Source organism: Gossypium hirsutum, chromosome D06, assembly GCF_007990345.1.
Source record: "Gossypium hirsutum isolate 1008001.06 chromosome D06, Gossypium_hirsutum_v2.1, whole genome shotgun sequence".
NCBI lineage: Eukaryota > Viridiplantae > Streptophyta > Magnoliopsida > Malvales > Malvaceae > Gossypium > Gossypium hirsutum.
Window position 1 is genome coordinate 27988443 of NC_053442.1, and position 17654 is coordinate 28006096.

The window sequence follows — 17654 nt, forward strand, 5'->3', positions numbered from 1 at the left end:
TCTCTATCGGAAACGATAGTCCTTGGGATTCCATGTAATCTCACAACTTCACGAAAAAATAGATCGGCAACATGGGTTGCATCATCAGTCTTATGGCATGGAATGAAATGAGCCATTTTAGAAAATCGATCCACAACCACAAAGATACTATCTTGTCCACGCTTTGTCCTTGGTAAACCTATTACAAAATCCATTGAAATGTCAGTCCAAGGTGAACTAGGAACAGGAAGAGGAGTATATAGACCATGAGGCATCACAGTGGATTTAGCTTGTTTATAAGTAATGCAAGTAGAGAAAATTTTCTCAACAAGTTTTTGCATGTTAGGCCAATAAAAATGCTCATGTAAAACATCATAAGTCTTAGTGACTCCAAAATGACCCATAAGACCACCACTATGAGCCTCTCGAACCAACAATTCTCGCATTGAACACTTTGGTAAGCATAGTCTATTATTTCGAAAAAGATAGCCATCATGCTTATAAAATTTGTGAAATGCACCATGTTCACATGCGTCATAAATGCTTGCAAAATCAGAATCAGTGGCATATAAATCTTTGAGATACTCAAAACCTAATAACTTAGTATGCAAAGTACTAAGTGTACCTCCTTGATAGAGCATCAGCCACAATATTATCTTTACCTTTCTTATACCTTATAACATAAGGAAAAGATTCAATGAATTCAACCCACCTCGCATGTCGCTTGTTCAACTTACATTGTCCTTTTAAGTGCTTAAGTGATTCATGGTCAGTGTGAATCACAAACTCCTTTGGTAAAAGGTAATGTTGCCAAACTTCTAGTGCCCTTACCAAGGCATACAACTCTTTATCATAGGTCGAATAGTTCAAATGTGCTCCACCAAGTTTCTCACTAAAGTAGGCTAGTGGTTTACTATCTTGCATGAGGACGGCACCTATACCTACACCAGAAGCATCACATTCAATCTCAAAGGTCTTTTCAAATTTAGGTAAAACAAGAATAGGAGCATTACACAATTTATCTTTAAGTTCATTAAATGCTAATTCTTGCTTATCTGTCCAATGAAAAGATACATCCTTTTTAATAAGTGCAGTCAAAGGCGAAGCAATTGTGGAAAAGTTACGAACAAATCTGCGGTAGAAACTGGCTAACCCAAGGGAGGACCTTACCTCAGAAACAGTTTTAGGGATAGGCCATTCTTTAATTGCCTTTACCTTCTCCTCATCCACATGGATTCCTGTAGAACTTATCACAAAACCCAAAAAAACAAGCTTATCCATACAAAAGGTGCATTTTTCAAGATTAGCAAAGAGTCGTTCATGCCTTAACACATCCAATAGTAATTTAACATGCCCAACATGATCATTCAAAGTTTTGCTATAAATCAGTATGTCATCAAAATACACAACGACAAATTTTCCTAAAAAAGGTCTAAGTATGTGGTTCATTAATCTCATGAATGTGCTAGGAGCATTAGTTAAGCCAAATGGCATGACTAACCACTCATACAGGCCATACTTAGTCTTAAAAGCAGTTTTCCATTCATCACCTTGTTTCATTCTTATTTGATGGTAACCACTTTTTAAGTCAATTTTAGAGAAAATGCATGCACCATTAAGCTCATCCAACATATCATCTAATCGAGAAAGTGGATATCGATACTTTACCATAATCTTGTTGACAGCACGACAATCAACACACATTCTCTAAGAACCATCTTTTTTTGGGACGAGAAGTACAGGGACCGCACAAGGGCTTAGGCTCTCACGAATCAACCCTTTCTCTAAGAGATCTTCAACTTGCCTTTGCAACTCCTTAGTTTCTTCAGGATTGCTTCGATAGACTGGTCTATTCAGAATACTCGAACCAGGCACAGAGTCAATTTGATGTTCAATCCCTCGTAAAAGAGGTAATCCCTTAGGCATTCCAGAAGGAAATACATCCTCAAAATCCTGTAAAAGATCAACAAAACAACTAGGCAAATATGTATTACAAATGTTTGTTTTGTACAAAGAGCAAATTTGATATCTCAAAACCTAGCGAATAAACTCACTCTCTCATCTCGTGACTTGTGTGTGCAATCACTTACCAATGTTGGACCTTTAAGTTGGCTTTTAACACTAAGGGCCTCTTTACTCTCAGCCTTTTTTAAGGATTTTACCTCACTTCCCTTACCCATCTCACTAGCAAGTTTGAGTTGATCATTGTAGACTTCTTGAGGAGGAAGTGGAGCCAAAGTAAACTTCTTTTCGAGGAACACAAAGGTATATTAGTTAAGGAAACCATCATGATTTACTTGTCGATCAAACTGCCATGGCCGTACAAGTAATATGTGCCTAGCTTGCATTGGAACAACATCACACAAAACTTTATCAGAGTATCTACCAATGGAAAATGAAACTAAGCATTGTTTAGATACTTTTACCTCCCCACTATCATTCAGCCATTGCAAGCGGTATGGCATTGGATGCTTCACACAAGGTAGGCCAAGTTTCTCAACAAGGGAAGAACTCACCACATTGGTGCAACTTCCACTATCGATGATCAATGAACTAGGTTGTCCACCAATCAAACATCTCGTGTGGAAAATGTTATCTCTTTGTTCGCGCCCTTCCTCTTTAAACTGGACATTTAAAGCCCTTCGAGCAACAAGTGCTTTCTCACCATACTCCAAGTATTCTTCATATTCATCATGAGTATGCACATCATCAGCATCTTCCAAAGGAGGCATCTCATCTTCGTTATCAGACTCAAAATCAACCTCGCCATCTTCTCGAATCACCAATGACTTTTTATTAGGGCATTCTCGAGCATAGTGACCCCTTCCTTGGCATTTGAAACAAGTAATATCTTTTGGCTGCTTAATGGCACTAGGAGAAGTAGAAGAAGAAGATGGAGCTCGATTAGTAGAAGTAGAACCTTTAAATGAATTAGGCATACCTCTATCTTTGGAGTAAGTTCTAGGCTCATTTGGCTTGAACCGTGCATCTCTCCCATTCCATAATCTATCATCTTGTTTTTGCCAATTTCCTCTCCAAGCGGGATTAGAAATTGAACTAGCACCCCTCGTTGTCCCTTTCTTTCGTAATTGCTTTTCAATGGTGAGTGCGGTTTGAAGCATCGCTTCAACATCCATGTAGTGTTGTAACTCACCTCGATTTGCAATCTCAGGCTTTAGGCCAGCAAGGAATCTAGCCATAGTCACCTCAGCCTCTTCAACAAGATTGGCTCTAATCTGAATAGTCTCCATCTCTTTGTAGTAGTCATCCACAGATCTATCTCCTTGAACAAGATGTTGGAGTCTTTGATGGAGTTCTCGATAATAGTATGGTGGAATAAACCATTTTCGTAAGATGCGCTTCATTTCAACCCAAGTAGTAACAGGTTACTCTCTATAAAGAATCCTGCTTTTACATAATTGATTCCACCATGTTAGTGCATAATCAATGAACTCAGCGACAGCATATGTTACCTTTTTCTCATCAGAGTAGTTGTAACAAGCAAAGACTGCTTCCATCTTTTCCTCCCAATCAAGGTAAGCATCAAGATCATTCTTCCCTAAGAAAGAAGGAAATTTTGGTTTGGGGGTGTCATTGTTTCGTTCCAACCTCTCTCTAGGTACATACTCGGACTCAAAGTCATCATCAAAAACATGGTCCTCCCTTCGTTTAAAAGTTCGATCGCGCGAATTTGATCGGCTTATAAAGGCTTCGTTCAACTTTTTGTAATTATCGGTAATGTATCTCTCTTGAGTTGTAAGTTTTGCATCAAGATACTCCCTTTGCTCTTGTAACATCTGGGTCATGCGATGTTCGAATTGAGTTTGCAACTTTTTCATCTCTTTTTGTAACTCGACCAAAGGATCGTTCTCTCTTTTTTGCTCATCCTCTTCATTTTTACTAGTTTTGGATCTAGTGAGCGGCATGGTATCTGTGAAAGATCAAACAAACAGGAACAAGAAAGAAAAAATAATAATAACCTCACTTGTTAGCTCTCAAAAGAATAACTCTCTGAATGATTCAAAACTTGTAAATATGTTTGGAGAGGGTTACTAATCAAGATCAAATAACAGAGGTGCAAACTTCAAAGAAACAATGAAGACCCTAATTGCTCTAAGAGGCCAATAAACTTGACGAGGCAATTTGTAATGGAGGCTACACGGATGAAGGAATTGTGCATGCCTTTAATATCTGCTAACACAAGAAGAAACAAAGTGTTAGAAAGCATAAGAGAAACAAAAAAAACGTAGACCTGCAACGATCCCTAACTCTAGAGTCAAAGAAAAGCTTTAATAAGAAGAAAACTTAAGAAAACTCTACCCAAATTAAAAAAAACAAAAATCGAAAATGTTTGGTGTCTTAAGATTTTCAAAAAATTGAAGCTTTAATTATACTTGAGTCAAGAAAAGAAGAAGGAAAAAAAATTCAATTTTGGGAAAAATAAAAATAAAAATAATAACAATAATAGGAAAAGAAGAAACCTACGTATGAAAGGTAGGCAACTTTTTTTTGCGCTTTTTGCTTCCTTTTTTTGCGTTTTTTGCATTTTTGTCTGTTTTTTTTAAAGAATAAGAGGAGAATAAACACAAACTTCCAAAAAAAACAGAATCGACGAAACCGATGAAAATTGTTTTTGGTATTTTGACTCGTTTCGAATTTGATTTTAGCTTCAAAAATAACACCGAATGGCCTGAAACTGATACCAACTGATGCGGAATCCCGGATCTAGACACAAGAGAAACACAAATTAGAAATAAAAATGAGAATAAATAAAATTAGTTAAATAATAATAATAATAAAAGGATAGATTTGCCCTATGGAACCATTGGTTAACTTGCAACCAAAAACGCCAATGATTGAGCGGCTCCCTATGAAACCCCTAGAAGAAGAACCTCTAGAAACACCGATGTACGGGAAAGAAATTTGAATATTTGTAACTCCGAAATACCCTCAAAATTAACAAACTCCAAACTAAATAGCAAGAGAATAATCACTCTACTCTCAAAAATTTGCCTCACACAAATTCGGAAGAAAACAAATGCTCTCTTTTTTATATATCCTTTCCAATGTGTAGAAAGCAAGCCTATTTATAGGCAAATTACAAGAGTAATTGAATCCTAATAAAACTCTTTCAAGAGTAATTGAATCCTAATAAAACTCTTTAAAATTATCTAAGAAAATAAAATAAATAATAACCTAACCAATAAAATTACTTAACTCATAAGTGATGTGTCCCAACCAATGAGAATTAAGTAAATAATAATAAGATACATAAAAGATTAATCCACCAATTTATGGGCTTTCACTATTCCAAGATTGGTCTAGTGAATTGCATTCCCGTATTTGTCAACGTCACGAACATGATGACTTAAATTTGTAGCAACAAAGTCTTGGACAAAAGCATTCATCTTTGATTTTAATTGTCGTGGCTTGCTTCGAGTGATTGGACCACAAGGAAAAACAACCCCTTGAGTGTCACCTCTTTGGCTCGTATTAGTTAGGCTTTTTGTTTTTGAAAAGTTCATATGGATTTTTCTTTAAAATAGGCCTAATCAGTACTCCATTAACAATATAGCAAGCGGTATTTCTATCTTTCGCCAAAAAATATTTTGGTATATTTTTTTTCATAAAGCATGGTTCTAGCCATTTCTTCTAAAGTTCTATTTTTCTTCTTAACAGCTCCATTTTGTTGAAGGATTCTAGGTGCTGAAAAATTATGGCTAATCTCATTTGAGTTACAAAAATTTTCAAAACCAAGATTTTGAATTTTGGTTCCATGGTCACTTCTAACACTAGTTATAGAGTAATCTTTTCCATGATTAATTTTTGAAAATGTGATGAATTTTTTAAAACCTTCATTTTTAGTACTTAAGAAAAGAACCCAAGAAAATCTAGAATAATCATCTACAAGCACAAAAACATATTGTTTTTCATGCACGATATTAGTCTTAATTAGTTCAAAATATCAATGTAAATTAATTGAAGAACTCTACTAGTAGATACATCATTTATAGGTTTAAAAAAAACTTCCTTATGTTTGCCTTTAACACATACATCACAAACTTTATCTAAATCAAAATTGATCTTTGGCAAACCTCTTACTAAGTTGTTTTTGGCTAGTTTATGCAATATGCACATGCTAGCATGCTCTAATTTTCTATGCCATAATAAAAAATTATTTTCATTTTTAGAAATAAGGCATATGTTTGAATCATGTATGTTATATAAATGCACCATGTAAATATTTCCTATCTTATGCCTTACAACCATAATCTTATTAAACACTATGTCAATTACTTTACATCCATTAGACTAAAAAATGACATTGAAATCTTTATCACATGATTGACTAATACTTAATAGATTATGTTTAAGACTGTTGACATACAAAACATTTTCAGTAAAGATTGAAGAGATTTTACCAATCGAACTAATTCCTTCTATTTGCCCTTTGGAGTTGTCACCAAATGTAACTTATTCTCCACTTTTTGGCTTCAACTTGATAAAATTGCTCTTGTCGCCGATCATGTGCTTTAAGCATCCACTATCAAGGTACTATGAGTTTTTACTTGAGTTGCCCACCTTGAAGAAATGTTCTTTTCTTACAAACATATAATTAATTTTTTAATTTTGGAACCCAAATTCTTTTGGGTCCATAAACATTAGTTTCGATGATTTTAGTCCATCTAGAAAGGATATCCTTATCTTTAATAGTAATGAGTCCTTTAGGTAGCCATATACTTCTAATTAAAATTTTTTTATAAGTGTTAAAAGGATCTCTATGTTTATAGTAATTAAAGTTATTTTTAACAAAGTTTTGTTTGGAATTTTCTCCTTTCTCAAACCTTGTTGCAAAACTTTGTTAGAGTGAGCTTTTTCACTCTTAAGTAACTCAAGTTGCTTTTCATGAGCTTCATGAACTTTTGAGAGTAAATTATGCAAGTCTAAAATCTTCTTCTCAAAATCATTAATAATTTTCTTACATTTTATTTACTTTCTCTTCAAGTTCATGATTGATTTTGGAAAGGGAGCCATTTTCATTTTTAAATTTTAAAATATTTTTCTTATGTTTTAAAACCATGACTTCAAATTTCAAACCCAACTCATAATAGGCATCTTGTAACTCATCAAATGAATAAGAAATTGAACTAGAAAAGTTGGAAGCTACCTTAGAGACATCAATAGTCATAATGTTGGATTTGGTGCCCTAAATGTAGTTTTTTTGTCCAAGTACACTTGTAAATTTTTGAATAGATTGGTTAATAAAAATATTCATGAATTACATTAATACTTTGTATATTGTCCTCATATGGTTTTTGCACGGTAAGCTAAATGGAAACAAATGTTGCTCACTAGTTATTTATTGTTTAACTAATATTAAGTGGTATACGTGGTCAGATTGTAGTACGAAAAGACTACTTGTATTAGTAGACGAACCTAAAAATGCCCTTAGTCTAATTGGAAATGAGCAAATCGATTAAAAGACTAATATGTCATCTATCAAATCCAATTGGGGAGATGTCTTGTCTTGGGCATTAGAACAGATGACTTCCAGAAGATAGAGACATAAATGTGACTGACTGGACTTACAGTACATTAGATAGGACCCAAATAGAATAGATCCTGAATCCGTTTATGAATTTATTCACTTGTGATGTTCATAGTTTGGCATACCTAAACCCCAAGTGGATGGCGGACTATGTATGCGTGACTCATACACTTTGATGTAAGTAAAAGCTTGAGTTTAAATAGGTAAGGAACCGAAAGCTAGTGCGTTGGGTGTATGACTTCTATAGTATGTAGCATCATTCACAGTAGTGGAATTCATAACTCAAAACTTGGGTAAATGATATCCTTTCATTGGCATTACATGGATGATGAAAAGTAAATGTGGCCACGGGTCGTCCGTCTTTGTGATGGATGACTTGATCACTATTTGATAGTGATTGAATTTTTATAAAGAAAGATGTAATGGTTAACATGAGATAAAATATGATCATATTGGGAGAACGGATATTATCCCAAAGAGATCAAGAATAACCTATGAAGGTAACACACTCATGACAAGGTCATTAGAAGAGCACTGAATAGTTGCTTTCGTAATGGTATGTCATTAGAAAGAGCATAGTCACGATACTATAATGGAATGAATTCGTGACTAAATGAGTATATAATTAATAGGCAAAAAGTCAATACTTACTAATAAACCATTTGAGCCTCAACTGCATATGTCCAAACGGTCCCTTCAATAGCTCGTTGAAACTAGAAATGAATTGCGTGTTTGAATAGAAATGAACAGAATGAATAGGAAAAGAGAAATATGAAACATTCAGGAATGATTATAGTTTTCTTCGAAATGGAGAAATGAAATCATTTGTAAATGAATGTAGGTTTCCAAAAATGGAAATGGAAATGGAAATGATCCATTTGCAATCTTATATAGATTACTTAAAAAATGATCGGAAGAATTCGTTTATATTTGTGGACTATTTTGAAGCCCGAAAATAGTGAACATGCTGAGTTGTGAAATATTGAACATATTTTCTCAAAATTTCACTAAGGTTAAAATCGTCAAATTTTACCTCGTCAAAATTTTACTAGGGTTAAAATAGGGATGAGAAATTTTATATATATATGTAAATATTAAATTTTATTTTAGGAAGTAGAAAAATTGAATCGAGTTGGATCGCATTACAGAATATCGGGTCAAAAAGGCCTAGGAAGTACTCGTAATTGGACCCGATGTGAGAGAGACCCAAAAACCCCTCATTGACATGAATGGGTTGACAACCCTAGTAGGAATACTAGAGTGTGTTGTCCACCCTATTCATATTCTAAGTAGGATGTTGTTTTTCTATTTGAAATAAACCACTACAACTCAACAAGGGTTCTAGCTTCTCTTTCTATAAATAGATGGCATTGGTAGAGCTATTAACATAAATTTGACATACTGTTACTCTACTGAAAAATAGAGAGAATTTATTCTCAACTATTAGATTCCAAAAAAGCAATTTTATCGGTTTCTATTAAGAATAGAGAATTTTTATTTTCACCCCAAAAAGAAAGAAAGCTTTTTCTAGTTTTGTGTTTCGATTCAATTGGTTCGAGTCCACACTCGAAGCGGTTCATTGTACGAGAATAGCAAAGAAGATCGTTTGGTTGAAAGTCAAGAATAAAAAATGTCCGCTAAGCCGAAAACACAGGTACAAATTTGGTTAAGGTTTATTGCTATAAATATCACAAATCGAGTTAGTTTTTAAAAATTTAATTTTTCGCTATGCAAGAAAATCATTTTCAAATCGAGATTTTTCTAACACATAAGGCATAGGTTTGCTACTTCTTGATCTTCTTTATTGGAGGAATCCTTATCACTCCATGTAGCCAAATTGGCCTTAAGCTTTTGTTTATTTGATCTCTTCTTCTTCCATTGAAAACAATCAAAATTGATATGTCCCGATTTCTTGTACTCATAACAAATAATGAGATCTTTCTCCTTGGTAGATTCAAGTTTCAATCTCTCCTTCTTTTGGAATCTTCTTCCTTCATTGGACTTCATGAACCTCTTGAATCTCATAGCAAACATGGTCATATCTTTGTCTTCATCCACCTCTTCACTTTATTCACTATCTTCATTTGTGGTGGATTTAAAAACAACACCAACCTTTTTCTTCTCAATTTTGGTTTCTTCAACCCCTTCATTGAGCCTCATCTCATGTGTAAGCAAAGTACTGATAAGCTCATTAAAATTCAATGTTTCTAAATTCTTTACTCTTTAATTGCAGTCACCTTGGTTTCCTACAATTTAGGCAAGCTTTGAAGCATCTTTCTTACCACCTTTTCATTTGGATATGTTCTTGTAACGCAGTTTGTGCAAGTGTACACAGTCGTTCAAGTAATAAGTAAGTAAAAATGAGTTATCGTCCCCACAGGGACAATGTATGTTAATCGATTATTTGTAAAATTAGAAATTCACAATTTGATATAAAAACTCAGTAATTTGAATGGTGATGTTTAAACTAAGTAAAATTAACTAGATGCAAAGATTGATCCCTAATGCAAATTTTAATCTAAATGCAAATTATCTATATGTATGAATGAATGGCTTTAACAAAAAAAAACAATCAACATTAAATGGGCTAGGATAATTATATTAATCAATTCAATTTACTTTATCATGCTTAACAATGTCCGGAAATACTTCCATGGCAACTCGATCTTTCATGAGTTTGGAAATGAAATTAAGTCCTTTTGGATGTCTTACTTAGTGAAATATGAATTTTACTAATCGTATTAGACTAAGGGTTTCTTAGCATTTGTGTGAAGTCACAGAGACATTTATGTTTGCAACTGTTTAATCACATAAACCTAAAATCTATGAAAGATAATAGAGCTAACTAAAGATATTATGAACCTCAACTTAGTCGGGTTAATGATCTAAATTGAGCATTGCACTTTTCAATTATGTATCTACTAGCTGTTGTCTGGTTAGGATCGCTCAGCTAATCTAAATGCACCCAATCAGATATGAATGAAATGCATTATGATATTAAATGAAAACGTGATCGTTGAGGCCCAAACATATTAAACATAAATAAGATTGACTTAACATAATTATCCTAGCAAATAGGATTTAAAATACCATAGTTGATGTCAAAAACAATAAACTCAAAGCAAACATAATTAAAATAAATAACAAGAGGAAAGAGTAAACTCTATTCAATTTAGTAGCCTTTCGGATCTATTCTAAATGATGCACTCCTCTGTTCTGATCAATGCTTCTTTGCTAATGGTTTCAAGGTTGCCGGCCAAATAATGCTTTTGAAAAAGCTTAAAGGTATTAGTAATTACCGTCTTTCTATTATTTAACAGAATAATTGGAGCAATTGATTAACTAAATTAACTAAATTAATTAACTACGAACATGACAAAGAACAAATTAGAAGCGAAACAATACCCAGGAAAGAATTCACCTAGATTTCATCAGTCATTATCAATCTAAATTTTCTTCACTTAGTATCTTGATCCGTAGAAATCCCAAAATTATGCTAATATCTCTCTTCAAGAATAAGAGTAACTAACTCTAGGTTGATTAATTGAAATTTCTTTCTAATTAAAACTCATATTATCGTGTTAACTCGATTTATGGATCCCCCTATTAGATTTACTCTAATCCAGTGGATTTATGTTGTCTTATTTCTAGGATTGCATGTAACTTCACTCAATTATGCTAGATCTACTCTTAAACAAGGTCTGTTCCTCCTCTGATTTAATCACATCAAACATGGATCAATAGTTTAGAAATATCAAACCAAAAATTATAACACAATATTGAGAACAAGATCTAGCATAAAACAAAAATTGAACAACAGAATCCATCATATGATTCATCTCCTTAGGTATTTAGAAAATTAGTTCATGCTTGCAAATAAAATCATTCCAAAGACAGTATAACAATAAGAAACAAAGAAACTCATTCTAATCTCTTGAGAAATCAACTGAAAGTCTCCAATCTTGACGGAAATCTACTTTAGAGTTGGCTTCAATGGTGTTTTCCGACTTGTTTTCTTGAGTATTCTATGACAGCTCTGTCCTATCTTCTTATTTTGTCATATATAGGTCTCAAAATACCCGAAAACCCTAAAAATCATGTTTTCCTGCTGTTCGGAGAGCAATTCGCGAAATCGACAGGCCTGCCACATGGCTATGTGGAAGGGGTTAGCCCGTGTGGCTTCTATAACTCACTCTAATTTTTTATTTCTGCTCGTTTTTACTCCTTTTTCTCCCAAATGCTCTCCTAAGTATAAAACCATGAATTTAAAGGATTAAGAGTATAAAATTACCATTAACATCAAATAATCACCCAAAAACGCATTAAGAATAAGATTAAAACATGTTACTTTTAGCACCTATCATATGACTTCAAGATTATCCCGTATCTCCTTAGTATTGGAACAATATGATACTACTACATTCTTCCTGGCCAAGTGCACAAAATAAGGTGTGCATAGCCTTGGAATTCAACTAAATACTCCTTTTATCTTCCTCATTCCACTCTTTCTTACTTTTTGGAATAAGAAGCTCTCCTTATTACTTGAGAGGTATGGAGGGACCGCCCATGATGATGTCCCATACAGCAAGATCATTTCCTTGTATGAACAACATCATTCTTGTCTTCCAATAAGAACAGTTGGCACTATTGAAGTAAGCAGGCTTGGAGATAGATTGTGATTCTCCAAGAAAAATTGAACCGGATGTAGATGTCATCTATTGAGGATTGATTGGCTGAAATTTAAGCTACCTCAATGATCTTCTCTTGGTTGTAAAATTGTCAAATAGAGTCTAGCTTTGATACCTATTGTTAGCTAAAATAGTTAAACTGAAATTTGCCAAAATGGGAGTGAATTGGCTTTTTAAAATTTTGTGGATAGTAGTGAATAAGGATAGAAAATTTTAACACAAGAATTTAAAGTGGTTCTGGCCCAATTGCCTAGTCCACTACCTTAGCTTTCCACAATTAAGAATTTTTCTAAATTCACTAAATTGACAACCTTTGAGGACAATGTTTAACCTTCCAAACTCCCTCAAGGTTTCTACACAAGCTTTAGGACATAAACCATCTCAAAGAGATACAAATAAGCAAAGAAAGAAACAACTCTTACAAGATCAATGTGTTTTCCACTTAAGCACAATTATAAAGAAGAACACTTGAGCTAATAGAATAAAAATGAAGCTCACAAGTGTATTGTAAGACCTTCGGAAGCTGATATTTATACCCTCTAATTCATTTCCAACCATTGTGGTTTTTGAGAAAATAAATAGAGCCTTTGGGGATGAAAATAACCAATGCATTTAATTCACCTGCAACAAAAAGTGTTGATACTTTTTCTACGAGTATTGATACTATTAGCATTTAATGCTTGATTTAGTGACCGTTAAAGTTACTTTATAGCGATAGCAAAGATATTTTACTGATACTTGGTAAAAGGTATTGATATTTTTGAATGGGTATCAATAATTTTTACGATTGCTCAAAAGTCTTAAAGTTAGAATAAAAAATAGGTATGGATGTCAAACGATGGTATCGATAAAAATATAATAGGTATGGATATATTTTGAAATATTGATACTTTTTGCTTTTGTTCATTTTTTGTTTCAAATCCGTAAGTTTGGTATCAATACAGAAAATGGTATCGATAAAAATACAATAGGTATCGATTTATTTTGAAAGGTATCGATACTTTTTACTTTTGTTCAATTTTTGTGTAACATCCCAAACCGGCCTAGACGTTATGGTCGAATCTGGCGATGTCACATGCAGAGGGATTTAAAGACAAGATTATCGAGTTTAAAAACCGTTACAGTAAGCTAGCTGTTATTTAATTCAATAAAAAACTAGTTGATTTGCTTTAAAACTTATCTCTTAGTGGAAGCTTTTGTAACCAATTAATTTAGGGAAAATCATTTCTATATACGAAAAACCTTAGTTTTTAGAAAAAAAACTGTGTTTTCTGGAGTTGCAATTTAAAAAAATTCATAAAAAAATAGTATAAAGTCCCAAATTTAAATCCAACCGGTCCATAGTCTAGAAGATACATCAAAAACCCCAAATAAGTAATAAATTCTAAGCATTAACAGAAAACAATCTAAAATTTATGTGTGGCCATCGTCGAGTCCTCCGCTGCACTAACTCGTCAAGTCTGGGGATTACTTGTACAAATTAAACAGAGAAAGGGTGAGTTTTCGCAAACTCAGTGTATAATCCCCACAGAAAACATGCATACAGATAACCAACAGAATTCAGTTAGATACAGTTTGGGGCTCGTGCCCATCACAGATTCAGTTTGGGCCTTAACCCATTCAGATACAGCCTCAGAAATACATTAGGGCCTTGGCCCATATTAGATACAGAATGCAAATATAGTAAATCAGAATCCTACCCACCAGCCTCTACACACCATATCCGTCCAACCCTACACACCATGTGGGGATTAAATCAACCCACCCATCCCTACACACCATGCTGTATCGAAATGCGGCACATAATCAGAAGGTTCTAGCTGAGCTGCCAAATAACAGGCTTAATAGCCTTTCAGACACTTCCTCCAAATATCATCAGCCTAGCCCGATGCAATGCAACGTACAAAATATGTCATGCCATTATGCAATTAATAGTACATACATTCAGATATCATAAGTCATGCTCAGTATAGAAATCAGACAGATAGATCACACATATAAGGCTCTAAGTAAAGCTTACCGACCCTACAGTAGGTCCACAGTCGACTTGGGCGACCTGTGCAACCGTACAGAACTTCATAGAAACAAGGGCTCACACACCCATTTGGCCCACTCGGCCCAAATTGGCCTTGGCCACGTGATCCATTTTTAATGTAACTCGTGCTAGTTAATTATTCATATACATTTTCACTATTTACTTATATGTTCCTTCAAAGCTGTCTACTTGAGTCACTATTACTAAATTATTTATATCTTGAGGTACAGAACTCTGAATTAAGATCTACTTGATGTCTTTGAAACTAAACTCAAATATCTTTCTACCATAAAATTTTCAGAATTTTTGGTTTGGCCAATAACTACAGTAAAATCTTCAAACTTACCCCTATTCTGCTGTCTGACAGCTTCATCCCTTCTTTGCTAAAAATTAATTATCTCTTAGTACAAAATTTGAATGTTTCCATTTGTTTCTATTGAAAATAGGCTCATTAATATTTTAAACATGTAAATTTTAACCCCTAATTATTTTTCTCCAATTTTTGATGATTTTTCAAAGTCAAAACAGGGGAACCAGAATTCAATCTGACCTTGTCTCACAAAGTTTATTATATCTCACTATTTACAATTCCATTGCTTACATCGTTTCTTCTATGAGAAACTAGACTCAATAAGACTTAAGTCTATATTTTTGTCATCCTCTAATTCTATTTTCACAATTTACGGTGATTTTTCAAACTTAGCCTACTACTGCTGCCCAAACAGCAAGCAATTTCAGTTTTTCGCCGAATCCTTTTTTTTTTGCGTTTCGGGTACACACCTGGTTTTCTTTGATGCTAAAATAGCCCCCGAGCACTCCAAAACCTATAATAAAGATGCTCAACATCAATTTAACATATTTACAAGTGAATTGACAACAAGAACAAATAGAAACCCAACTTACCACCAACGATAACCCTCCCTTTAACTATTGTTAATACGAGAACACTGAATTCACCAGTCCGAGCCTCCCCCTACACCTAAATCGCAGAGAAAAAATGTTACCACTTCAGTCGTTAAGAGATTCATGACAGAAATGAAGAGAAACACTTACCGAAACTAAGTGAGCACTAACCGCGTGCAAAAACGAAGGAAAATAAATGGATTAGGGAAAAATCAAGAAGAAGAAAAAGAAGAGAAAGATGGAAAAACTTAGAGAATTTTGGCAAGAGGAAAGGGAGAAAAATAGACGGCATAATTTTTTTTGGAAAACAGAGTCAAAATCCGGTTATGGTAAAAAAATAAAATAAAATCTCGATAACCCTCAAAATCCCTTAATCTTCTCCCTTAATTCCCATTACACATCCACTACTCAAAATCCCCATATTACACAACTCTATCTTGAAATCTGAGCAAAAAAAATAATACCCTTGCCTGCATAAGGATTCGAACACAAGACCTTCACAATAATAACACACCATTTAACCACCAGACCAACAGGCCCATTTTGATGTAATTTACCAAACAATCAAATAAAAGCCTACTAAACAAGAGTAAGGCCTAATTCATTCAAAATACCAAAATTTGCCTAAGCGAAGGCTTGAACTTGGAACCTCCCAAACACTACTAGAACACATAACCACTAAAGCTGACAAACATTTGTATCATATTTTCACAATAACGAAATTAGAAATTTTAGGGCATTACAACTCTACCCCCTAAAAGAAAATTTCGTCCTCGAAATTTTACCTGATCAGAACAGATGAGGCCACGTGGCATCGCATCCTCAGGCTGCCACGTGGCCTCCTCAGTGCTATGATTACGCCACAGAACCTTCACTAAGGGAATGGACTTTTTCCGAAGGACCTTTACATCACGCTCCAGAATCTGAACCGGATCCTCCTCAAAGGTCAAGTCTGGCCTAACCTCAATCTCCTCAATAGAAACATGTGTGGGATCAGAGCGATAACGCCTCAACATCGGGACGTGAAAAATATCATAAATGCAATCCAACTCCGGAGGTAATTCCAACTTATAAGTGTCAGGTCCCACACGTTTCAGAATGCGGTAAGGTCCAATAAACCGAGGGCTCTACTTGCCCTTGTGACCGAACCTCAGTACCTTTTTCCATGACGAGACCTTGAGAACGACTAAGCTCCCCACAGAATACTGAATCTCACGCCTCTTCAAATCCGCATATGATTTCTGCCTATCAGAAGCCGCTTTCAAATGATCCTGAATCAATCTAACCTTATCCTCTGTCTCAGAGACCAACTCAGGACCCAGAGCACGTCGCTCGCCCAACTCAGTCCAACATAAAAGAGTGTGACACTTACGACCGTACAGTGCCTCGTAAGGTGCCATCTGGATGCTAAACTAGAAGCTGTTATTGTAGGCAAACTCTGATAACAGTAAGTACTCCTCTCAATTGCCTCGGAAATCAATAACACAGCTCCGCAACATGTCCTCCAGTATCTGAATCACCCTATCTGACTGACCATCTGTCTGAGGATGGAAAGCAGTACTAAAGTCTAATCTTGAACCCAGAGCCTCATGAAGCTTCTTCCAGAACCAAGACATGAAACGAGGAACCCAATCGGAATTGATTGAGACAGGTACCCCATGCAGTCTCACTATTTCCAACATGTAGAGCTCAGCTAATGTCTGAAGAGAAAAGTTTGTCCTTATCGGGATGAAGTGAGCAGACTTGGTCAATCGATCCACTATGACCCAAATAGAATCCTTCTTAGTGGGTGTTAGAGGCAACCCACTAACGAAGTCCATCGTTATTCGCTCTCATTCCATAACGGTATCTTAACCAGCTGCAGCAAACCCGAAGGTAACTTATGCTCAGTCTTAACCTGCTGACAAGTCAAACAGCGAGCAACGAAGTCGGTAACCTCATGCTTCAACCCTAGCCACCAGTACAATTCCCGAAGATCTCGGTACATCTTGTTCCCGCCAAGATGCATAGTATAAGGACTACCATGCACCTCTCTCAGAATCAACTGCCTTAAATCCTCGTCATTCGGTACACAAATTCGACCTTGGAAACAAAGTACCCCATCACTGTTTATCCCAATATTAGTAGTGCCACCATTCTCAACCTGACGAAAACGCAACCTGAGAGACTTATCCCCCAACTGTTTACCTCGAATCTGTTCAATCCATGTTGATTTGACCTGAAGTTCTGCCAACAAACTTCCATCATCGAATAGGCTAAGTCGAGCAAACATCGCTCTCAGATCGGTCATAGCCCTACTGCTCAATCCATTAGCCACTATATTGGCCTTACTGGGATGGTACTCAATGGTACAATCATAATCCTTAAGCAGCTCAACCCATCTACGCTGCCTAAGATTTAACTCCTTCTGAGTGAGGAGATACTTGAGGCTCTTATGATTAGGGTAGATAATACATTTCTCACCATATAGATAATGCCTTCAGATTTTCAATGCAAAGAC

The 17654-nt window shown here is 35.1% G+C and overlaps 1 protein-coding gene across 1 annotated transcript; it reads right to left on the bottom strand.

Moving 5' to 3' along the window:
- Window positions 1-15832: 15832 nt before the first annotated feature.
- On the bottom strand, window positions 15833-17444 carry LOC107900188 (uncharacterized). Its single transcript, XM_016825880.1, has 5 exons — window positions 17010-17444; window positions 16734-16854; window positions 16312-16448; window positions 16024-16221; window positions 15833-15838 (listed from the first exon to the last, which is right to left on the bottom strand). The coding sequence occupies exons 1-5, from the start codon at window positions 17442-17444 to the stop codon at window positions 15833-15835; spliced, it is 897 nt and encodes a 298-aa protein (XP_016681369.1).
- Window positions 17445-17654: the final 210 nt, after the last annotated feature.

Bases quoted from the DNA above. Each gene is read 5' to 3' on its own strand.
- LOC107900188 (XM_016825880.1), bottom strand. From the start codon at position 17,444: ATGACCGATCTGAGAGCGATGTTTGCTCGACTTAGCCTATTCGATGAT. The intron at 16,855-17,009 runs GTTAAGATACCG...TTTTCTCTTCAG, and splicing joins CTTCGGGTTTGCTGCAGCTG to ACATTAGCTGAGCTCTACAT. The intron at 16,449-16,733 runs GTTCAAGATTAG...TCTCTGAGACAG, and splicing joins GAAGCTTCATGAGGCTCTGG to AGGATAAGGTTAGATTGATT.